Raw genomic sequence first — 21,973 nt, 5'->3', positions numbered from 1 at the left:
GAACATCGCAAGTGGCGTTTTGATAGCGGTGCACTGAAATATTATTATTATTATTTTATAGAAAAGCTTTTGTGTCGCAAAAAAGACATATTTTATTATGTATAACTAATTCAAAATAATTTCCCTGATTGTGACCGAAATTCCCTGAGAATTCCAGTTTTTGTTTTCAGGTTGAATAAAATTCCCTGATAATCTCAGTTTTTTTTCAGATTTTTCCAAGTAGTAGACACCATGGCCCCTAAATATATCCAGACCCATCGGCAACTCGACCTCAGTCCCTAAAACTACAAGAATTTTGTGATCGATCCATGAAAAGAAGTCTTCAAAATACCGTTTTGATTCATATTACGGACACTTAAGGCCTCAGTGAAGTATAACCCAGCTTGGACCATATAAAATAAATCATTCTGTATGATTTTTTAACGTTATCGAGCGTCGGAAGCCCTTAACTTTCGGATGGTTGGTAAAGAATACGCGTCTGCAACTTGAATAATTTTAAATAAATCAAAACGTGTGGCCTTTTCATGATTCTTATTCTGGACGCTCCCTCACTTTTGCCTTATATTCCGGACGCTTTGATTCGAATTACGGACAGCTCATGATAATCATTAATAAAACAGTCAAATCATCAATTGAAATCGTTCAACCACTTAAGAGACGTCTAAGGTAGTTGGGCATTATAAATTTGCAATGATATTTATGTAAAAAACCTAATAAAACGAGCCTCGAAAATGGGAACTTTTGGACGGCGAAAATTGAAACATTTCGTGTGAAATGTTTCCCATACAAACGAGAGTGTCCGGAATTTGAAGCTGTCCGTAATATGAATCAAAACGGTATTTCAGAAAACAGCTGAGAAACATCATTTTGTATTTCCAAATTAAAGTCAAAATGGGGGTTGGGATGACGTGTTGAAAGGATTTTTTTTCGATTTCTCTGCCTAAGTAATTTGGTCCCTGGAGTAAACTTTCTTGTTGAAATTACAAGAAGAATTCTAGTAGCAATCACGAATGAATCGTTCTAGCAATTCCTGGAAGCATCCCTGCAAAAATCTTTGGAGAGAACATTTAAAAACAAATATTGGAGCCCGTATGTTATAACTTTGAGATTTTTCATAATTTTTACGTTCAAAAACATTCAAAAGTTTATATATATTACAACACATTGTATGACTCGATTTCACCGACTCTATCAGATTATTTAAAATTATAGACGTCATAAAAAATGCCCAATATATGTAGTGCGTAGCATTATTTGGTTGATATTATTCATAGAAATTGATCTTGTGGTGTTAAGCTACTGAACAGGAATGAGGGAACGAATATTAAGGTGAAAGTGTAAAAAGACTAATATAACAAATATTGAACTTTTCATTTACATTTCCTTACCACTTCATCTGGTCCATTTGGAGTACTTATGACTTCCAGCTTTGTATTCCGTTCCCACACATTAGGCTCTCATCATCATTGATCTTTCAGTTGCTGTCTTGTATAAATAATTCGATAAAATCTTTGTACCGCAGTTTGTGTCTCAACGCGCGAGTAAGTCGCTTACAATGGTGTGTGATTTTTACAAGTTTTTCTCCAAAATGACCAGTTTTACGAATCTCTTATTCATCAGCGTGCATTGCCGTTGCCACCAGAAGTAAATTAGGCACGTCAGTTAAGCGCGGCTCTCGTATGACTTAAATAACACTTATTCTCTCAAAACCGGCCAAAGCTGCGATTGCCTCCAGCTGATTCAGGGAAGTAGTCCAAACACAAAAGCATATGGTGTGCAGATAGATAGATATATGCGTCACCATCTATTTTAGAAGGTGCGCCACAATACAGCACAGCAGCGTTTCGCCGTTCTTCACACAGAACACTCAGAAAAGCTCTGTTTGATTGGGCGACTCGAAGCGGACGCATCGATTGTGTGTAATTTAAGAGGAAAAGGTCAATCGGTGCCCTACCCTATACGATTTCATTCAGTCGGACGGATGTTTACTTACGATTTGGGCTACGATTCCGATTTACCCTGGGAGGAAATTTCGTATCCATAACAATTGTCACCAAGGACTTACCTGAAAGGAAGGAAAAAAGAGAGAGAAACGTTGAATAATTAAAATTAATTTGCAATTATGTAGGTATTAAATCCGACTCAATTGTCGCGATAAACTCAGTCATTTTCGATTCGAACGACGATCAATAAAAAGCCGGTGGGCACCCATATCTTAAAGAGAATCGTAAATTTTCTATTTTCAACGTTCGAATAGTAGGCAGTCGAACAGCAGAAAGAACCTATTGTTGAATCATAAAAGATCAGATTGGATTACCGTCGTTGGAATCGAGGATAATTACGCCAACGTAAATTTATTGATATCATTCTCGAGGTAATAATGGATAGTGAAGTTCAAGAGCTGAAGCAGCAGCTTTGAGTCGAAACCTGCAAAACAATCTGAAACAGCGTTCGCCGTGTCAAATGCTCAAGGATGGTAAAGGTCGTAGGTTTATTCGTTCATTCATTACATTCGTATTCGATTTCAGCGTCTATCTACATTGGCGTAAATAAGGGGGAGAGGAGGCGGCTTGGTCACCCTTCCTCAAGATATTTTTGACGAAAAAAATGAGGAGATAGTGAAACAACAAGTTTCTGCTTCTTGACATTACGTTCCCACTGGACAGAGCCTGCTTCTCAGCTTAGTGTTCTTTTGACCAATTCCAAAGTTATTAACTGAGAGCTTACTTTGGCCAAATTGCCATCGTATGGCAGGTACGATGATACCTCTATGCCCAGGGAAGTTAAGGAAATTTCCATTACGAAAAGATCTTGCACCGACCGAGAAACGAATCTAGACACCTTCAGAATGGCTTTGATTGGTAGTCACGGACGGTACCACTAGGCCAAGGAAGGTCCCTATGTCTGATGACTATTTACGCCTATGTCTTTCTCTCTGTCTGCATCGAAGGTATCAGGCAGTTGCGTTTCAACGATAAATTTAAGATGAAACACCACAAAGCTCATTATTTCAAGCAATTTTCAATCATCTAATTTCGTAAGGTTCAACAAGAATGGAACTCTTGAAAGTCACGTCAAGTGAGAGACAAATGAATAAAAAATGCACATTCTAAAGTAGAACAACAACAGCCAGTTTATATGTGACAATCATTCCAATCGATCCAGTCGCCTCTGCTGCCTTGGCGGAACAACAGTTGCATCAACGTCAAAACCGGCTTATTCGGGTGTAAGTACGGCTCCAACAGACTAGTAGACACATTTCAACGTTCTCGATTGTCTGCACTTCAAATTCGGTTCGCGTTGCTGCTTGTTTTGGGCTGTACTCAACACACATCAACTATAGGTATACACTATCGAGCACCTAGCGGAGCAGTTACGGGGTGCGTCAGAAAAAAAAAAACCTTTTTACGACTTCGTCTTTTTGGTGACGATGTAAGATTTGTCTTCTTTCTAGCGTTACATCCTCACTGGGACAGAGCCTGCTTCTCAGCTTAGTGTTCTTATGAGCACTTACACAATTATTAACAGGAAGCTTTCTTTGCAAATGGATATTTTTTGCATATTTAGGGAAAGTGTACCAGTTATGGCTATAGTGGTTCCTTATTTCATCATAGGTGAATTTTCGAAAACATTTATATTTTGAACTAGTGGTCCCGGCAAACTTCGTCTTGCCATCAAGTAGGCTGTTGAAAAACGCCATGAAACGTCTAGTACAAAATTACGGTTCCGTTCAGCCTCGTTTTTTCGACATTCCCAGTGAATATTCTGAACTTTTTATACACACAAACACGTCGGAACACATCATAAACTTGTCAAAATCTGGTGGCTCGTCCGCAAGCCATTTCGTGACATACAAACACCACTCCATTTTTATTTATATAGATGTATTTGGATGTTTGAACATCAAGATATTTTCGATAGCGAACTACTTACACACAAAATGATTGGAAATTTGAAAACAATAAATTTATCAAGTATGGCGAAACAGAGAACCATTATGTCAATAACTGATACACCTACCATACTCGATAAAAATGTGGATGGAAAATTTAGTTTTTTTATGGCGTACACTGTTGGAAGCGCATTTGCATGCTTATTTCATGTCTTGGTCTCAATTGCGGGGTTCTCTTGCTTTTGTTCGGTAAGCTGTACTAATGAGCTTACCGTACCTTTCAATCTTCGGCAGAGGTACATCCCGCAATGTTGTTTAGTGTGTTTTTGAAAAGTACACTTCATGGCTAAGGCATGTCTTGTCTGAATCCAAAATTGTTGGGAATTTACTGTATCGGCCTTCTCTCGGAAATCTCTCACAATTTTTTTTCTAAAAATTGTAACATTTTTTGGGTTTCCTACAAAATATTTTGTCATGCAACAAGTCATGTTTTGGCTGAACCTTCAATCATGCTATCTTTTGAAATAACTCTTAAAGAACTTATTAACTCTTACATAAGTTATTCTTATATAACTCATTTGTAAGGGGTAGTTTAGGCCCCAACACCTGCTTCCGGCGCAAAACGGCGCAGACAATCCTTACAAATTATAAAAGAATCATGTTTCATTTTTCGGCAGATGATAAAAACGTTTGTTCATATGAGTATTTTCATGCGTTTAACTGCCAAATAATTGTTCCCTGAGAAACTGTATGCCTCTTTCATTCGATATAATTTAAGATATCTAACAAATTCGTAAAAGGCGCAAAAAACGTAAAAAATCTTAGTAAATTTATGAACAAAAATGTTTTCAAACGAATTTTTCATACAATGTTGTGCACATCATGTTAAGAATTTAATCAAATTTTCACGAGATTTTTCACATTTCTCATGTTTGTTTGCGAAGTTATTGGATATCTCAATACACGTGTTTTACTGAACATCGCAACTCTCTCAACGTAAAGCAGTTATCTCTCGATTTGTGTGTCATGAGGCATCATTCTTGGGGGAACAATGACGAAAATTCTTGAAAATAGCAGGACAATCACCATAGAATGCTTGATGCAATTAAATGAAGAACAAGAGTCGACTCTTACAGAAGACTTTTTTAAATTCTTTCTCGTGGAACTGCTACCGAATTTAAGAAGACAATTTTTTATGTATCACTTGAATAATTCTTTGCAGAGCTTTAAAAAAATAATGAAGGGACTATAAAAAAGTCGATAGAATAATTTTCAAAATCCCTAGACGGTTTGAAGAGTTTTGTCCTTAGCGAAACCCCTGAAAACTTATCACTTAAATAAATTGGTATTTTCCCCAAGGGACGTGATTCAAAAAAACTGGTAGAATTGGCCAGGAATTTGTGTTGGTGTTTTTTACGGAAGAGCTTGAAGAAGTTACTGGAGCAGATGCTTATGAAAGTTCTGGAAAAAATACACAATATTTTGACTACTTATTGAAGTGATTTCATAAAAAATCATTGATAATGTAACCATTAACGTAGAAGCATGGGGGGGCAGGCCCCCTTCAGAATCATCCATACTGATATCACACTACAGACCCCCAACCCCCTCCCCAGAATTTTTGATGTTCATAAAGATTTAAAACAATAAAAACAATTAACCTTAATGATAATAAATCTTCGAGCTGTTTAGTAGAATACCTATAAGAAGATGAAAAAAAACCGAATTTAGTACTATACCATTTAATTCCACTAGAGTTTGTATCTTTTGACAGATACGCGTATTTCGACCTCAACTAGTACACCTCAAGTCGAGTCTAGTACACGACACTGAAGACGGCCTTACAGTTGAGGTCGAAATACGCGTATCTGTCAAAAGATACAAACTCTAGTGGAATTAAATGGTATAGTACTAAATTCGGTTTTTTTTTTCATCTTCTTAATTAACCTTAAACCAATTTGTTTGAATCAATGTACTTGACTGTTGTTATTGACATGTTACATTTTTGTTTAAATTATAACATATTTTGTTACAATTTTTTTAGTGTGTTATAATTTTTGTTATTTTAACTACTAACCGGCCAAAATTATAACATATTTTGTTAGAAAAATGGCTTAACTGAGTAACAAAATCTGTTACAAATCTGTTGTAGTCCACTGCTCGGGAACCTTCCGAAAAATAAGGTTTAACTTTCAAGGATTTTCGGCATGGCCAAGTTTTCTTCAGATGAATGACAGAAATTGACCGTGGTGTGAAAAAATGTAACACAATCGACCACGGAGTTCCATTTCAGCAATAAATTCTCTCTTTGATTTTGACTTTGGCATGGATTTTTTTTTTAACTTTTGCATGGATAAATTTATTGCTTAAACTATATTTTTCCAAGACTACTTATTATTTCATAAATTATTTGATTAATTTCCAACAGATTGAAATTAAAATTACAAAAAAAAATCTGATGTTCATTATAGAATTTTAGTATAATCAAATTTCTCAAGGAATAAGGGTGGCTTCAGAACTTTTGCAAATCTCTTGGAAATTAGTCGAATAATATTGTGAGACTTATTCATACTTTCAAAACGAATTCCTCCTGGTGGACATCGAATTCTTTTATGTCAACTTTCTATTAGCAAATTGTTTTTGGAATATGTTCCCGGTTATGATTTACCTAAAAAATGTTTCTGAAACTCTCAAAAGTTCAGTTTACCCTTGAAATTCCTCCAAAAATCATAATACTGAGATATTTCATTGCAAGTTCTACTAGAAATTCTTTGGTGAATTTCTGTAAAATTTTTCCGCGAAGTTCATCATTAGTCCTTAAGAAATATTACGAAAATAGGTCACCATTTGCGTCAAGAATGTTTCTATGTTGTTTTTTTTTTTGTTATTTTGCTTAAAATTCCCGGATTATTCTAGAATTGGAAAGAAAGTTGTTTTTGAAATGTCTCTTGCATTCGAATCTTTAGAGAAAATTGGTTGAAAACAAGTAAACTTTTACTTCCGAATTCAGCATAGCGGAAAAGGAATCTGGAAGGAAACGTGTAGCAAAATAACAGGGAAGGGGGAAAGGATTAATTAAGATATTCATAAAGAAACTTGTATTGATCTCCCTTAAAACACTTGTTAAGAAATAATTTTACCAACTATTTGCAGAATCTATATTCTTGGTTTGAATTTTTGTTCGATACGAGGGCGGAATTTCTAGAGGCTTTCTGGCAAAATTTTAGAAAACTGACAGTCAAGGAAGGATAGATTTGAAGGATAATTTCTGAAGACGATTCTGTTGTGAAATTTGTTTTATTTGTAAATTTATTAGAGAGGTTTTAACTATCCTGTAATTTACATCTAGAGAAAATATTATAAATTATCTTCCATTGTACCATTGCCCATCTATTGTTCAACCTGCTTCGACATTTAGTTGTTTCTCCTTCATTCGTAAAACGCTTTAAACTTTGTACAGAGATCTTTCCATACTCCAAAAAGCTACATTTTAAAGAATCTAAAAAGCGGTAAATTATAGGAGTTTTGAAAAATTGCAGAATTTTTATACGTGTGGTTCCTGATTTGTGAAAGTTCATTAGGAATCCCTTAACAAATGTTCAACGTAACGCAAAAGTTTAAATTTAGATCTTATATTACGAATTTCACCACATTACATATTCGGTAATGTTCTAAAAAAATACCGGCATTACTTTGATAATCGATAATTCGATAATCGATAATAGACCCTTCAAAACAGTTGATTTGAAATTTGTAAAGGTAAGACAAACCCCCTACTTCCATATGTTCACCATAGTATCATGAAACTTCAGAGTTCACACAAATTATAAAAATTCACACTATTCAGTTCACACTATTATAAAAGACGATGAAAACAGAAAAAGAATTTTTGTAGTAAATCCTACAAGGACCACTTAAGCTTTTCTTTGAGGTTTAACAAGTTTCCGAAATTCTTGAATTTAGTAAATTTTAACGAATTATATTTAAGCTGAAATTGTTCAAAAATTACCAACAAAGTTCTTTCCAACCTTTTTCTGTATGTGTTTCCCTAGAAATATGATATGGAGTGATTATTAGAGGAATTTGTAAAGCAATCCCTAAGAAATGTTGAGATATACCTGCAGTAGTTCTTAAACCAAAAAATGAAGATTGGATAAATTTTAAAATGTTATTTATGGAAGAATCCAAAGATTATCATTTGGAAATAAAATTTGAGTTATTTATAGAACCTAAAAGAATACTTTATGGAACTTCTGGAGAAATTTTTTCAGAAGCTCAAGAATAAATTGCAAAATCTTAGTAAATCTGACGAAAAATTTCTTCAAAAAATTCGCAAAAGTGTTAGTGCGTGAAAAAAAAATCTCTGGAAAATACTTAGAATCTCTGATGATTTTTTCGGAAGAATGTTAGGAAATTGTGATTGCTCATGAAACTATTGTGGAATATTACGAAGAATCCTTACAGTGAAACTCGGAAGAATCATTTTTGTTGGAAGTCTGGATAGTTTTCGTTGCGATTTTCTTCAAACAACCCTGAAGAAAATCTTTATGAAGAACTTTAAAAGCAAAGTTGGAAAGACTGTTGGCGAACTTTCTGAACAATTCGTGGAATGAATCCTTGCTTTGTGACCTTGAAGACATTTTTGGTGAGCCTCCTAGAATTTTTTGTACTACTTTTTCGAGACATCCTCGGTTATTCTGAAAATCCCAAACAAATGATCAATGAACAATTGAAACATACTTCAAACTAATAACTGGAATTTATATGAAATAAGTACGTAGAGGAACTTCCAGGTAAAAAGATTAAAATAATTTCTGACGGAATTCTTCAAGAGATTTTTAAGCACTATGATAGAGATTCTTCGAGAAATTTTCGAGTGAGATCAGAAAGTCTGGGAATGATTTTCCGTGTAATTCTCAAGACGAACTCAGCGAACTGATGAATGAGTTTTTTAAGAAAGTAATGAAAAGTAGGAAAACAATTCATGAAGAAATTTGCGTAGGAATTTTCAGAGGAATCTCTTCAAAGCACATTGTTGAAAACCTGAAAAAATCGTGAAAGAATCACAGTTTTTGAGTTTTGAGAGTTTTTTTTTGCTAGAGTTCTTGAAGGATTTTTGACTGGATTACAAGAAGATGATTTTTTCGGTAGCGAAAATTGAAATAAAAAAAAAACGAAATTTGGGAAAATCTTGATTGTTACGATCCACATTACTTGTGTAACTGGGCACCCTCTAGAAAAAAAAATCCTAGCTACGACAATGACAAAGGCTATGTATAAATAAGGAATGTCATTAGAAATTATCTTCAAGGATTACATTAGTAAAATCTCTACAAAAAATCCTCTAGTAAAATATCTACATAAATAACTTTTGGAAAATCTCTTCATAGATTCCTCCAGGGATTTTTCAGGGGTTCCACCAGAAATTTCTTCATGGATTATTCTCGGGATTTTCCCAGAAAAATCAGTACAGGGATTTTTCCAGGGATTTCTCTACGGATTTCACCAGCAAAATCTCTACAGTGATTCTTCCTGGGATACCTCCAAGGATTCTACAGGTATTCCAGAGAGGCTTCCAGAAGTCCTGCACGAATTCTTCCAGGTGTTCAATAGCTAACGAATTCGCCAAGGGGCTCCTCAATAATTTCCTCTAGGAATTCTGCCAGAGTTACCACCAGGAAAATCGTTAACATGACGTTACATGATTTCTCCAGATTCTTCAGGTATTTCTCCAGATTATTCTCCAGGGATTCCACAAGGGACTCCTCCACGGGTTTCTCCTGGTACGTTACCAGGAAATCCTTCAGGTGTTCAACAACTCATAAATTCCTCAAGAATTCGCCCAGAGTTACCACTAGGAAAACCGTTACATGACATATTCAAAGGATTTCTCCAGATAATTTTTCAGTGATGCCTCCCGGAGTCCTGCAGTAATTAACTCAAATGATCCTTAAGAGATTCCTACAGGAGTTTCTCTAGGAAAATCTCCTACAAGGATTCCTGCGAATATATCTTCAGATTTCCTTCAGGAATTTCTCCAAGGATAGCTCCAGAAAAATTTTAATATGGTTTTCTCTAAAAATTGTTCCAATAATGGGGGAATAGACTGTCTATTTTAATAAAATATGCTTTTTGTCTGCGTAGTTTTTATTATAAAAAAAAAACCGTTGATAAAATAAAGACTACGTATCCAAAAAGCACAAAAGGATTCATCTAGGGATTACTCTAGTTTTTTTTTTCTTGAAATACCAGAAAAAATTCCTGAACGAATTGCTGAAGGTATTTCTGGAGCTCTATCGAAACCGGTTTAGAAAATCTGGTAGCGAACAAAAGTTCTTCCTGGAAGAACCTCTGGCAAAGCTGCTAGTGGAAAAGTAGCTGAAAGCATTACGATGGAATTTCTGGTAAAATCTCTAGAAGAGTATCTGGAGAAATTTCGAGAAGAATTCTTGAAGGAATCTCTGTAAGTTTTCCTGGAGGTCCAGTAAATCCTGTTTCAACTGGTTCCAAAATTTCGATTTCTGTCAAAGTTATAATTCCGAAGTTAAATTCGTCAAGAGATAATTCAAATATGTTTTCATTTGAAAAACAGTGTCAGGACACCAAAAATTCGAAAATATGGATTCAGGAACTGCCTTAGACGCCTCTTTAGTGGTTTTCCAATTTCAAGTAATGATTTGACTTGTCTTTTTATGATTCTCGTGAGCTGTCCGGAAATTGAATCAAAATGTCCGGAATATGAGTCAAAAATAAGGAAGCGTCCGGAATTTATTTATTTATTAAATATTTGTTTAAAATTATTCATGTATCAGAAACCAAACCTTGACCCGCCACTCGAAATTTGAGTGTTTTAAAGGCTCGATAGCGCTGAGGAATCATACAGATTGATTTATTTTATATGCTTCCCAATGGGTTATACTTCATTGAGGCCTTAAGTGTCCGTAAAATGAATCAAAGCGGTAGGTACCTTTGACGGCTGCTTGGGCACGTCAGGAGTTAATCATCAATATTAACCTCCTTTTCCCGAGCAGCCTAGACAGCCGCGTAGTGTCGGTAGCGGTTGTTTCAACTGGCTAAGAATCAACACTACGGACTGCCTGTTCCGGTGGTAAAAGTCCACCTCACAGGTGACCCCTAATTTATGGCGTGATGCGTACCGTGCCTAGGAATGAATGGTTAGGGGGGTCTAAATAAAACCTAACCGCCAGTTTTTGCTACTTTCAGCAAACTTGAAATGGCAAACTCGCGCTCCATGCCCCGCGCATGCGTGCTCGTAAATAAAGCAATCGTTGCTACACTCATTTTTGAGTTGACGACCAGAGATGTATGTGCTGTCACAATTGATGTTTCTGTTAGGATGAGGAATCATTATCTGATCATCGCTACATCTTTTTTGAACATTCAAACGTAACTGCGCAGACTTTGCGTTTTAGGAATCCCCGATCAACAAACTGGGAACTCTATATTGAATTGGTTGCGACCAATTTTCATGGATATTCTCCGTCCTTTAAAATTCCAAGTGATCTGGATGATGCCGTTGATACTACAACATCCTACATTATGGAAGCTTTTGAAGAAGCATGTCCTCTGCGGTCTGTAAAGACTACAAGAGGGACCCCATGGTGGAATTCCGATCTGACTAGACTCAGGAAACAATGTAGAAGGAGTTGGAACAGACGCCGTTCAGCTGGATCAGAGTCGTTCAAGTCGGCTCGCAAGGCTTACAAGAAGGCTCTTCGTTCTGCTGAACGATCCGGCTGGAAAAACCTTTGTACAAATGTTTCCAGTTTGAGTAAAGTCAGTCGGCTTAACAAAATCCTTGCAAAATCTAAGGATTTCCAAGTGAACGAAATTCGCTTACCTAATGGTGACTTTTCTTCTTCCGATGAAGAAGTTTTAGAATGTTTATTCAATACACACTTCCCCGGATGTGTGGACATAGCATCTACGGATGAACCAAATGTCTTTTCATGTAGTTACGAGTCTCTGGCCTCGGCTCGCAGTATCGTAACTACTGAATCGATTCATTGGGCACTTAATAGTTTTGCTCCTTTTAAATCTCCTGGAGCGGATGGGATTTATCCTGTTCTGCTCCAAAAGGGGTTTGAGTTTATCAAACATGCTTTGAAAAAGCTACTTGTAAGCAGTTTTGCTACCGGGTATATTCTCAGATCCTGGCGTGATATTACTGTAAAGTTTATCCCGAAAGGAGGACGTGCGTCGTATGAAGAAGCGAAGAGTTTTAGACCAATCCGTCTGACCTTTTTTCTTCTGAAATGTCTGGAACGCATTATCGATCATCACATCCGTGATGTTTATTTGGCAAACATGCCTCTTCATGTGGATCAACATGCTTACCAATCTGGAAAGTCCACTGTGACTCTTTTACACAAAGTTGTATACGATATCGAGAAAGCATTCGCTCAGAAGCAATCATGCTTGGGTGTTTTCTTGGATATTGAGGGTGCCTTTGATAACGTGTCTTTCGATGCCATTTTGGAAGCAGCACGAAATCATGGGCTACCTACAATGATTACCAATTGGATTCATCAAATGCTCAAAAACCGACATCTCTTCTCGACATTGCGTCAAGCAGCGATTCGAAAATTGAGTGTTTGCGGATGCCCCCAAGGGGGAGTCTTGTCACCACTTTTGTGGAATCTCGTAGCAGATACGCTATTGAGGCAACTCAATAATAGCGGTTTTCCAACATATGGATTTGCCGACGACTATCTAGCTCTGATAGTTGGTATGTGCATAAGCACCCTATTCGACCTGATGCAAAGTGCTCTTCAGGTAGTCAAGAGTTGGTGTCGCCAATATGGCCTTTCGGTTAACCCGAATAAAACATCTATTGTTCTTTTTACGGAAAGACGAAACCGCGATGGAATTCGACCTTTACGTCTTTTTGGCACTGAGATTAATGTGACTGATCAAGTAAAGTATGTCGGAGTCATTCTAGATTCCAAACTTTCATGGACACCTCACATTGATTTCAGAGTCAAAAAAGCTTACATGGCCTTCGGTCAATGCCGGCGAACCTTTGGTAAAACTTGGGGCCTCAAACCCAAATATATCAAATGGATTTACACAACAGTTGTTCGACCAATATTGGCATATGGATGTCTTGTGTGGTGGCAAAAGGGCGAAGTGAGAACAATCTAATCAAAATTGGGCCATCTACAAAGGATGTGCCATCAAATGTCTGGTGCGTTCTCTACAACTCTCACAGCAGCGCTTGAGGCCATTTTCTACGTTGCGCCACTACACATATATCTTAAACAAGAAGCACTTTCTTGCTCTTACCATTTATGGGTACTGGATCTACTGGAGAAAAATCCAGTAAATCGTAGATCTACACACACTTCGTTGTTTCCACTTTTGGTGAATTGGGACAAAATTGTCCTTGCTCCAAGTGATCTCACAATTGCTTGTCACTTTCCTTACAGGACATTTACCACACAATTCCCTTCACGGGAAGAGTGGACGTCTGGCTATTTGGAAAGAAGTATATCAAACAATATAGTATGTTACACTGATGGCTCCCTTCTTGAAGGTAGAGCTGGTGCAGGAGTATATTCTCGTGAGCTAAGGCTGAATCAGTTTTACTCACTTGGTAGAAACTGCACCGTTTTTCAGGCGGAAATATTTGATCTTATGTGTGGAGTGCAATCAGCACTTCAACAGCGCGTAATGGGTAAAGTCATATACTTCTGTTCAGATAGTCAGACTGCTATAAAAGCTCTTGCTTCGACCAACTCTAGGTCGAAGCTTGTTATCGCATGTCGAACTCAAATTGAAAAGCTGAATTCAGTCAACTATGTAAACCTTGTATGGGTACCTGGCCATTCTTCCATCGCTGGAAATGAATTGGCTGATGAGCTAGCTCGCGATGGAGCATCGCATGACTTCATTGGCTCTGAGCCGGCTATTCCAATTTCGAAGTGCTGGGTGAAGCTTCAGATAAATTCATGGGCGGCAACTCAGCACAAGCAATATTGGAATAGTTTGGAGTCATGTCGTCAAACAAAATTGTACATTACTGAGCCATCTCCAAGGGTGGCGAAGCATTTAACAAATCTGTCAAAGTAGAATTGCAGTCTCTTGGTCAGAGCGTTGACAGGCCACTGCCGACTCAACTATCACATGGCAAATATTCAGCGTGCTGACTCATTTGTGTGTGATAGTTGTGACTCCGATTATGGAACTTCGTATCACCTGATATGTAACTGTCCAGTTTTTTGCGCAAATGCGATTCCAATTACTTGGCAAACACTTATTAAGTGAAACTGAATTCAGAAGCCTGAATTTTCAGGACATTCTGTTATTCTTAACCCGCTGTGGTAATGAGCTATAGGCTCTCTTTACGCTCACGCGTTTTGCAGTGCCCTTTTTAGGGCGCTGTTCGAACCCATTGTGGTATGGAGCTACATGCTCTCTTTTCGCTAATGCGATCTTCCCTCTTCAAGGGACCCCACTCCTATTTCCTCCCATCTTTCCCTCCCCTTTCCTCTCCCATCGGGTAGATGATGAAATAGGCTCAAATATGGCGATGGCACAAATCTCCCAACTGGTGGGGAACGTGCCTTTGGAGCCGGCCTTCTGATACCTGATACCTAGGAAAATCTCCTACAAGGATTCCTGCGAATATATCTTCAGATTTCCTTCAGGAATTTCTCCAAGGATAGCTCCAGAAAAATTTTAATATGGTTTTCTCTAAAAATTGTTCCAATAATGGGGGAATAGACTGTCTATTTTAATAAAATATGCTTTTTGTCTGCGTAGTTTTTATTATAAAAAAAAAACCGTTGATAAAATAAAGACTACGTATCCAAAAAGCACAAAAGGATTCATCTAGGGATTACTCTAGTTTTTTTTTCTTGAAATACCAGAAAAAATTCCTGAACGAATTGCTGAAGGTATTTCTGGAGCTCTATCGAAACCGGTTTAGAAAATCTGGTAGCGAACAAAAGTTCTTCCTGGAAGAACCTCTGGCAAAGCTGCTAGTGGAAAAGTAGCTGAAAGTATTACGATGGAATTTCTGGTAAAATCTCTAGAAGAGTATCTGGAGAAATTTCGAGAAGAATTCTTGAAGGAATCTCTGTAAGTTTTCCTGGAGGTCCAGTAAATCCTGTTTCAACTGGTTCCAAAATTTCGATTTCTGTCAAAGTTATAATTCCGAAGTTAAATTCGTCAAGAGATAATTCAAATATGTTTTCATTTGAAAAACAGTGTCAGGACACCAAAAATTCGAAAATATGGATTCAGGAACTGCCTTAGACGCCTCTTTAGTGGTTTTCCAATTTCAAGTAATGATTTGACTTGTCTTTTTATGATTCTCGTGAGCTGTCCGGAAATTGAATCAAAATGTCCGGAATATGAGTCAAAAATAAGGAAGCGTCCGGAATTTATTTATTTATTAAATATTTGTTTAAAATTATTCATGTATCAGAAACCAAACCTTGACCCGCCACTCGAAATTTGAGTGTTTTAAAGGCTCGATAGCGCTGAGGAATCATACAGATTGATTTATTTTATATGCTTCCCAATGGGTTATACTTCATTGAGGCCTTAAGTGTCCGTAAAATGAATCAAAGCGGTAGGTACCTTTGGAATTTTTTGGAAGCAAAATATGGTACAAAATGCATAAAAAAAACGTTTACAGAGCGGTAGCGGTAAAAGAGTAAGGAGGGGTCTGATAATGCAAAACTTTTTTTTTTTTTGAGTAACATTACAAAGCCAAGTTTTTCTATATAAGCACAACATTTGTACTGAAATCACTCTTAAAAAGTTCAATTTCAAACAAGAATGACACGGGTAATACTGCGTGCCACAGTCCCCAATGACATAGTTGCGCATCGTTAACAACACAAAAGGATCCAATTCCCGCTCATTAGAGCGCGTAATACTTTTGGTCAACTCGTTTGCGACGCCAAGTACATCGTACTGGATCAGCATTCAGTCGCAAATCTAAATCCGAGCCGACAATGTCAAACAATCTTGTGGGACCTATGTTGCTCGTAACGTAAGTTGAACGCCTATTCAAAAAGGGATCAAAAATCAAGAATTGAACGTTCTTTTTGTGTCTTTCCCTAGAATCCTGTTCAGCATCGCACCGCAGGAGCTACTGGCACGCAATTTGACCTGTACCGAGAAGCCGGAAGCGTTCTGGCAGGATGAGCCGGAATCGTGGTGTCTGATTGAGGACGTGGACTTGGAGGAATCGTCCGAGGACATTAACTTTCCGGAAGTGACGAAGATCTATCTGAGAAACTTCAACGTGTCGTATCTGTCGCCGACTTTGCTGTTCAAGATGAAAAGTGTGCAGCATTTCGCGGTGGAACACTGCACGATGACGAAACTGTTCATGAAGCCGACTTTGAGCAGCATTGAGATCAAGAACAGTAACATATCGGAGGTGATCATCGATAAGGATAGTAACTATGAGCTGTTGAACTTTAGCTTGGAGGGTATCTATCGGAAGACGTTTCCGAACAATTTTATTCGGTTGACGCATTTGGAAGAGTTGTCCATTCGGCATAACGACCTACCCAAGTTCAACATGAGACAACTGAATGGGTTGGCGAAGCTAAGAACGTTGGATTTGAGCTACGATAGGGTTGAACAGTTGGTGATTCCGGAAGCGTTGAACCTTCCCAATTTGAAGGAACTGTATCTAGCGGAGAATAATCTACAGAAGTTACCGGTCAGCATTCGCAGGTTGAAGACTCTGGAGAGTCTGAATTTGCATTCGAATCAAATTGCGTTCCTGGAGATGAGTCACTTCAACGGGTTGAATAATATGAAAAAGTTAGTCCTGAGCGGAAATAAGTTGCAAATCAGTACCATGGAGCCGGTCCACTTGCCAAGTTTGGAAAAGCTGGAGATGATCGGATGTGGTCTAAAGGAGTTGGATATGTTGTACTGGAAGCTGCCGGCCCTGAGATACTTCAACGTGTACGATAATAGTCTGGTGGCAATTAACAATTTTCCGGAAAGTTTTACAAAAGATTTGGTGTTCGTTCCAGTTGGGAACCGCTGGAGCTGTTTGAAGCTGGAAGGGATCAGTAGCAAAGTGACGATCAAAGTGAAGGAGCGAGATCATTACTGTGAACATAAGGTGGCAGACATTTGCTGCAATGGAGGGAACATTGACTTCAACTTGGTGGATACATTGGATCGGAAAGTGCAGATGCTGAAGTTTCAAAATTCGATTCTCTACGAGAAGCTGGAAATGACTAATGAAAAGCTAGAGAAGGTGATTGGCGTCGTGGATCAGCGAGTCGTCTGAAGATGGCAGTACAATGGCTATTGGATTGAATTGTGTGAAAATTTATTGGCGAAAATATAATGTGCAATTTACAAACGGTGTTAATTTATATTTTTGTCGGACAGCTCAATGTGAATAGAGGAAGCTTCAGTTACGACACCCCTGACCCCTCTTGAAGTTAATGATAGGTGTCGGAGTTCGAATGATCATCAGTATACGTTCATCCGCCTCGGATTGGTCCATTCAAGTTTATGCGACTAGCCTGTTTGAAAAGCTTAGCCGAAACACAGCTTTCTTCTTGTGCACATTTGCTGTACTGCCCATAAAAGCATATCTGTCCCATATTGATTAAACTTATGATCAAGTTTACATTTTTTGCTGCTCATTAGTAGCAAAATTAATCATCTGTGCGGTGGTGCTAAATGAATATGGCATGCAGAAATATACAAGAAAATTATGAACATTTGCATGAAAAAGCAAACCTCAAATCTTGAATGTTATTTGTTCATATAGGACAATTATGCCGTTATGGGCAGTATGACTCCATACAGATCACGGTTTGATCGCTGGGAAAGAAATGAAAACCGTTGGCTATTAAAAATAGCATACCCACCCTCGCTTTGATCACTCTTCGGTATTGTTCGGAAAGGCTTTGGGCAATCACGAGGTGGTGCGATATGTATGTTCAATGAATGAATGACCAACTGAACGACGTTAGCTTCAAATAAAATGTTTTTACATTTACAAGCCATGTCGTCAGGGCTGATAGAGATTGAGTATCTAAACAATGAATGCTTGTGAAACTATATGCTCGAAAACAAGACTCTAGAAGAGACAACTAAAGAAGAAAAAAAATAACGCCATTATTTTTCTCATGATTTCTTCAAGAATTTAAACAGAATAAATTCTGGAATTCCTTGCAGTTTTTCTTTGAGGACACCTTCCAGAATTAAACCAGAGTCTTCTTCAGGATCACTCCAAAGATTCCTTAAGATTATCATGGAAAATATTGCGCATTTCTTTCACCACTGGACTATCGCAGAAGTTTTTATAAGTGCGAAAATTCTAATAAAAGTGCGCAATTGCATCAAATTGGGTAGGTGTCTTCGGGGGACATATTCTTCGTAAATAAAAGAATAAGTGCTCTGAAGACACCAACAGGATTCAATGCAATCCCGCACTTTTATCAACACTTTCGCACTTATGAGGCCGCACTTCGCAGTCCAGTGGTGAAAGAAATACACAATATCAAGGATATCCTCACCCCTCCAGGAATATATTCAGTATTTTTTCCATGGTTTGTTCCAAAATTTTGGTAAGGCCTATTTCTTGAATACAATCAGTAACTTATCAAAGAATGTCTTCAAACGATTAGGAATTCATATAGCCATATTTGTATGGATGTTCCCAAGATGTCTTCAAGGTTTTCAAGAACTACTCCAGAAATTCCATCAGAGATTCAATTACGGATTTCCAGCTGGAATTCTAGAAGTTTCTGGAGAAATTTCATGGTTGTTTTTTTTTTTTTTGAATGCTGTGTTTGTTCTACGGACTCCCTCAGGATTTCCTCTAAACTATTTGTTCATGGTTTATTTAAGATTACAACCAAAAATTCCATTAAACATGTTTTCAGGAATTTGTACTTGGTTTCCTTCGAGCCAACGATATTTATATGCTTTATTAAGAATTCGGCCGATCTGTTGCGGGCTTTTGCCCCACTCAATCTATCCAGGCTTTATTCCAGAGAATTTTCAAAGAATTTTTTTTTATAAATAAAACAGCATAACTTTTTTTTTGCATGTCACAAGGATTAAATTATGTGTCTCTAGTAGATTTGGTCTGATCTGGTCACTGAATCTGCATTGTAAAGTTGTATAAAACATTGGTTTCATTGATGATCATATGAAATTTAAAGTAAGATTTATCAAACTTTTTTGAGACCTAATCCACGAAGCATGCAAAATAGGACTTAAACATTCAATTTAGATATGATTTAGTTGAAATTGCAAGATAAAATATATATTCAATCGATTTTTTTTAATATGCTTGCAGTTTTCCTACAAAATACTTCGTTTCTCTTATATGGAAAAAAGAATACTTTTCTGATCCACCAAAACATAATTTTTGACCATCGAAAGTAATATGAACATTCTTTGTTGATAAGTATTGTTATACATATTAAATTTGAATTATGTGGCAAATGAAGCAAATAAACTGCCATTTTAGCTGGCAAACTTGCATGCAAGTTGGATGAAATAAATATGATAAAACCCATCAGAACAAGCTTCAAACATAGGGGACACTATTGCTATAGGATGTTCGGGGATGCGAGAAAAATGTGTTTTATGCAATTTCTCATCGTAATAGGCTGTTTTTCATCACGCCAATTTATTATCAAACGGCCTACTTTCCTGCACTGAAGTATACAGTGCGGAAATAGTAATTACGCAACTGAAACCAGTGCTGTAGTGATTCATTACACAACGCTTTCTCATTACGTAACTGTTTTGAATTGCAAAACGAATCAATACACAACATTCAGAAATTGTGAAATAATGGTGAGTGCACTTCGATATAATTTCTGATTGCCTCAAGTGGTCTTCTACGAAATTGCAAAAAATGTTGTACGTAACTCAATGCAGAACTCGATTTTTACATCACTCGTCGACTCGTGCTGTAAAAATCATCATTCTGCAACTTGTTCCGTAAACTACTATTATCATCGCTCATGTACCGATACAGATGCGTGGTTCAAAATCAATTGAGAACAAACAGGCATTTCCAGAATTCACCAGAGATTTTTTTTCAGGATGCCTCCAACATTTACTTCAGAGATCCCTTGAAAGATCAACAAAGTATTTATCGAGGTGATCCTGAATTCTCCAGTAAGTTTTCCATGGACTTAATTCAAGATTTTCGTTTAGAGCTTCAGCAGTTCATCGAAGAACCAAGAAGTCTCCAGACATTCATCCAGAAATTTCTAACCTAAATAAAATTCTTTATTGATTAATCCAGTTATTCTTCCATATTTTTTCTACGATATCCTTCAAGATTTTCGTTCAGCGCTCCTTCAATAGTTCGACCAGTAATTTACCGATTACTTTTAGTATTTCTTCAGTGATGCTTGCAGATATAATTTCAAAAAAATCACGAGAAATTTCTTGATTAAATTGACTAAGAATTCTTCCTAGAGTTTCCCCATGAACACATCCAGTGTTCTTCAGACTTCTGAAAAAAAACAAGCTAAATATTTGTTTAGGATTTCGCAAAGGATAAACATAGTTTAAAAGGATTACAGCAAAGAATTTCGTAAGAGATTCTATTGGAATACCCTGCAAACATTTCTCAAGGAAGTCTCTGATGAACTCCAAGATTCTTTCAAATTTTCTCCTCGGTCTTTAAGATTTCGACTAGGGATTCCCAAAAAAGGCCTTCGGGCATTATTTTATAAATTTCTCGAGGAGGTCCGTAATAAGTTCTCTCGGACTTCATCCAATAATTCTTCCATGGAGAATTCCAAGGATTTCCTTCAAACCCTATTCATGACTACTTCAATTATTCAACAAGTACCGCATAGAAGGATGGCTCAAGGAACTATTCAAGAGATTTTTTCAGAAATGCCTTAATGAATTTCTCCAGAGATTGTCTCAGAAATTCAAGGCGAATATCTTGGATTATTTGCCATACATTTTAGCTACATAAACTTTTTTAGTGTATGCTACGGTCTCCCCATGGATTTCCTGCAAAATATTCGCTCAGGATTTTAGAATCAACGAATATCTCTGAGTTTAACTTTTGGAGTTACTTATTGCCTAATACATCATAAATATCAGAAAATACTTTAGATTCTTTAACAAATATTTGAAGAGCTTCTTAAAATAATTTTTCTAGGAATTTATCCAATTTAATTTCCCCATAGATTTTTCTTGGATTTTCTCCATGATTTTCGTTTAGGACTTTTTCGAAAATTTAAACAGTAATTTATCAAAGGAAATCATCAGAAGTTATTAAAGATATTCCTCCACAGTCTAAATTAAGTTTTTTTTTTTTCAGAAAAACCTGCATAAATAACTTGGCGACTTTTTCCAGAAATTATTCCTGCAATTTATCCATAAATTCGTCCAGAGTATATTTTTTGGACTTCTTTATAACTTACTCCAACTAATCGGTCAAGATTTTTTCATGATTTCAACAAGAAATGTCGCTAAAGAGAGTTCCAAGAATTGCTTTTTTCACAAAGAAACAGTGACCTACCTGATACCTGTGGCAAAATTCTTGGAGGTATTACTAGAGGTATACGGAAAAATTACGTGAATAATTGCAGTAACATTTCCTGCTGAAAGCTCTGCAACAAATTCGAGGAATCCAATGAAAAATAAACTTGAGGAAAAACCTTCCAAAAATCTTGCCTAATTAAGAATATGAAATACTCGATCTGGAAATATCGTTGGATACCAATTTTTCAATAACTTTATTGTTGTAAATGTATGAACCTGAATATGCTTCGGTATTACGGTATTCAGACACAAAACGAAGAACGCGTGATTTTTTTTATTTTTTTTTTGTAGGACCACCGAAACAAATTTCAGCTAATTCAAGCACAACAATCGAAACTATATGTAAAAAATCCTTGGAGGACCTTAATGAGGAATCCCTGGATGAGTTAATTGAAAAATCCCGAAGAATTTTTTATTAATTCGAGGTAAATCTCTAGCAAACCTTCTACCGGAATCCAAACATTTGAAATCAGTGAAAAATTCCCTGCACGAGTTCCTGGAGAAAATTTCCAGAACAATTCCTGGGAGCAACCT

The 21,973-nt window shown here is 36.9% G+C and overlaps 2 protein-coding genes across 6 annotated transcripts in view; one reads left to right on the top strand and one right to left on the bottom strand.

The window, feature by feature from the left end:
* The window catches only part of LOC5568929, a 440,477-nt gene that overhangs the window by 194,490 nt on the left and 224,014 nt on the right, over positions 1-21,973 (bottom strand). The gene's annotated exons all lie outside the window — the stretch shown is intronic.
* Positions 15,814-17,258, top strand: LOC5568930 (decorin). Its single transcript, XM_001658202.2, has 2 exons — positions 15,814-15,917; positions 15,989-17,258. Exons 1-2 carry the CDS (start codon positions 15,880-15,882, stop codon positions 17,181-17,183), a joined length of 1,233 nt encoding a protein of 410 aa, XP_001658252.2. The 5' UTR covers positions 15,814-15,879; the 3' UTR covers positions 17,184-17,258.

This window comes from Aedes aegypti, chromosome 2 (assembly GCF_002204515.2).
Source record: "Aedes aegypti strain LVP_AGWG chromosome 2, AaegL5.0 Primary Assembly, whole genome shotgun sequence".
NCBI lineage: Eukaryota > Metazoa > Arthropoda > Insecta > Diptera > Culicidae > Aedes > Aedes aegypti.
Note: the sequence above shows the minus strand (reverse complement) of the source record. Positions and strands in the feature narration are given on the sequence as shown.

Excerpts from the sequence above, each read along its gene's own strand:
- LOC5568930 (XM_001658202.2), top strand. The coding sequence starts at position 15,880 with ATGTCAAACAATCTTGTGGGACCTATGTTGCTCGTAAC. Across the intron at positions 15,918-15,988 it reads GGACCTATGTTGCTCGTAAC|AATCCTGTTCAGCATCGCAC; the intron begins GTAAGTTGAACG and ends GTCTTTCCCTAG.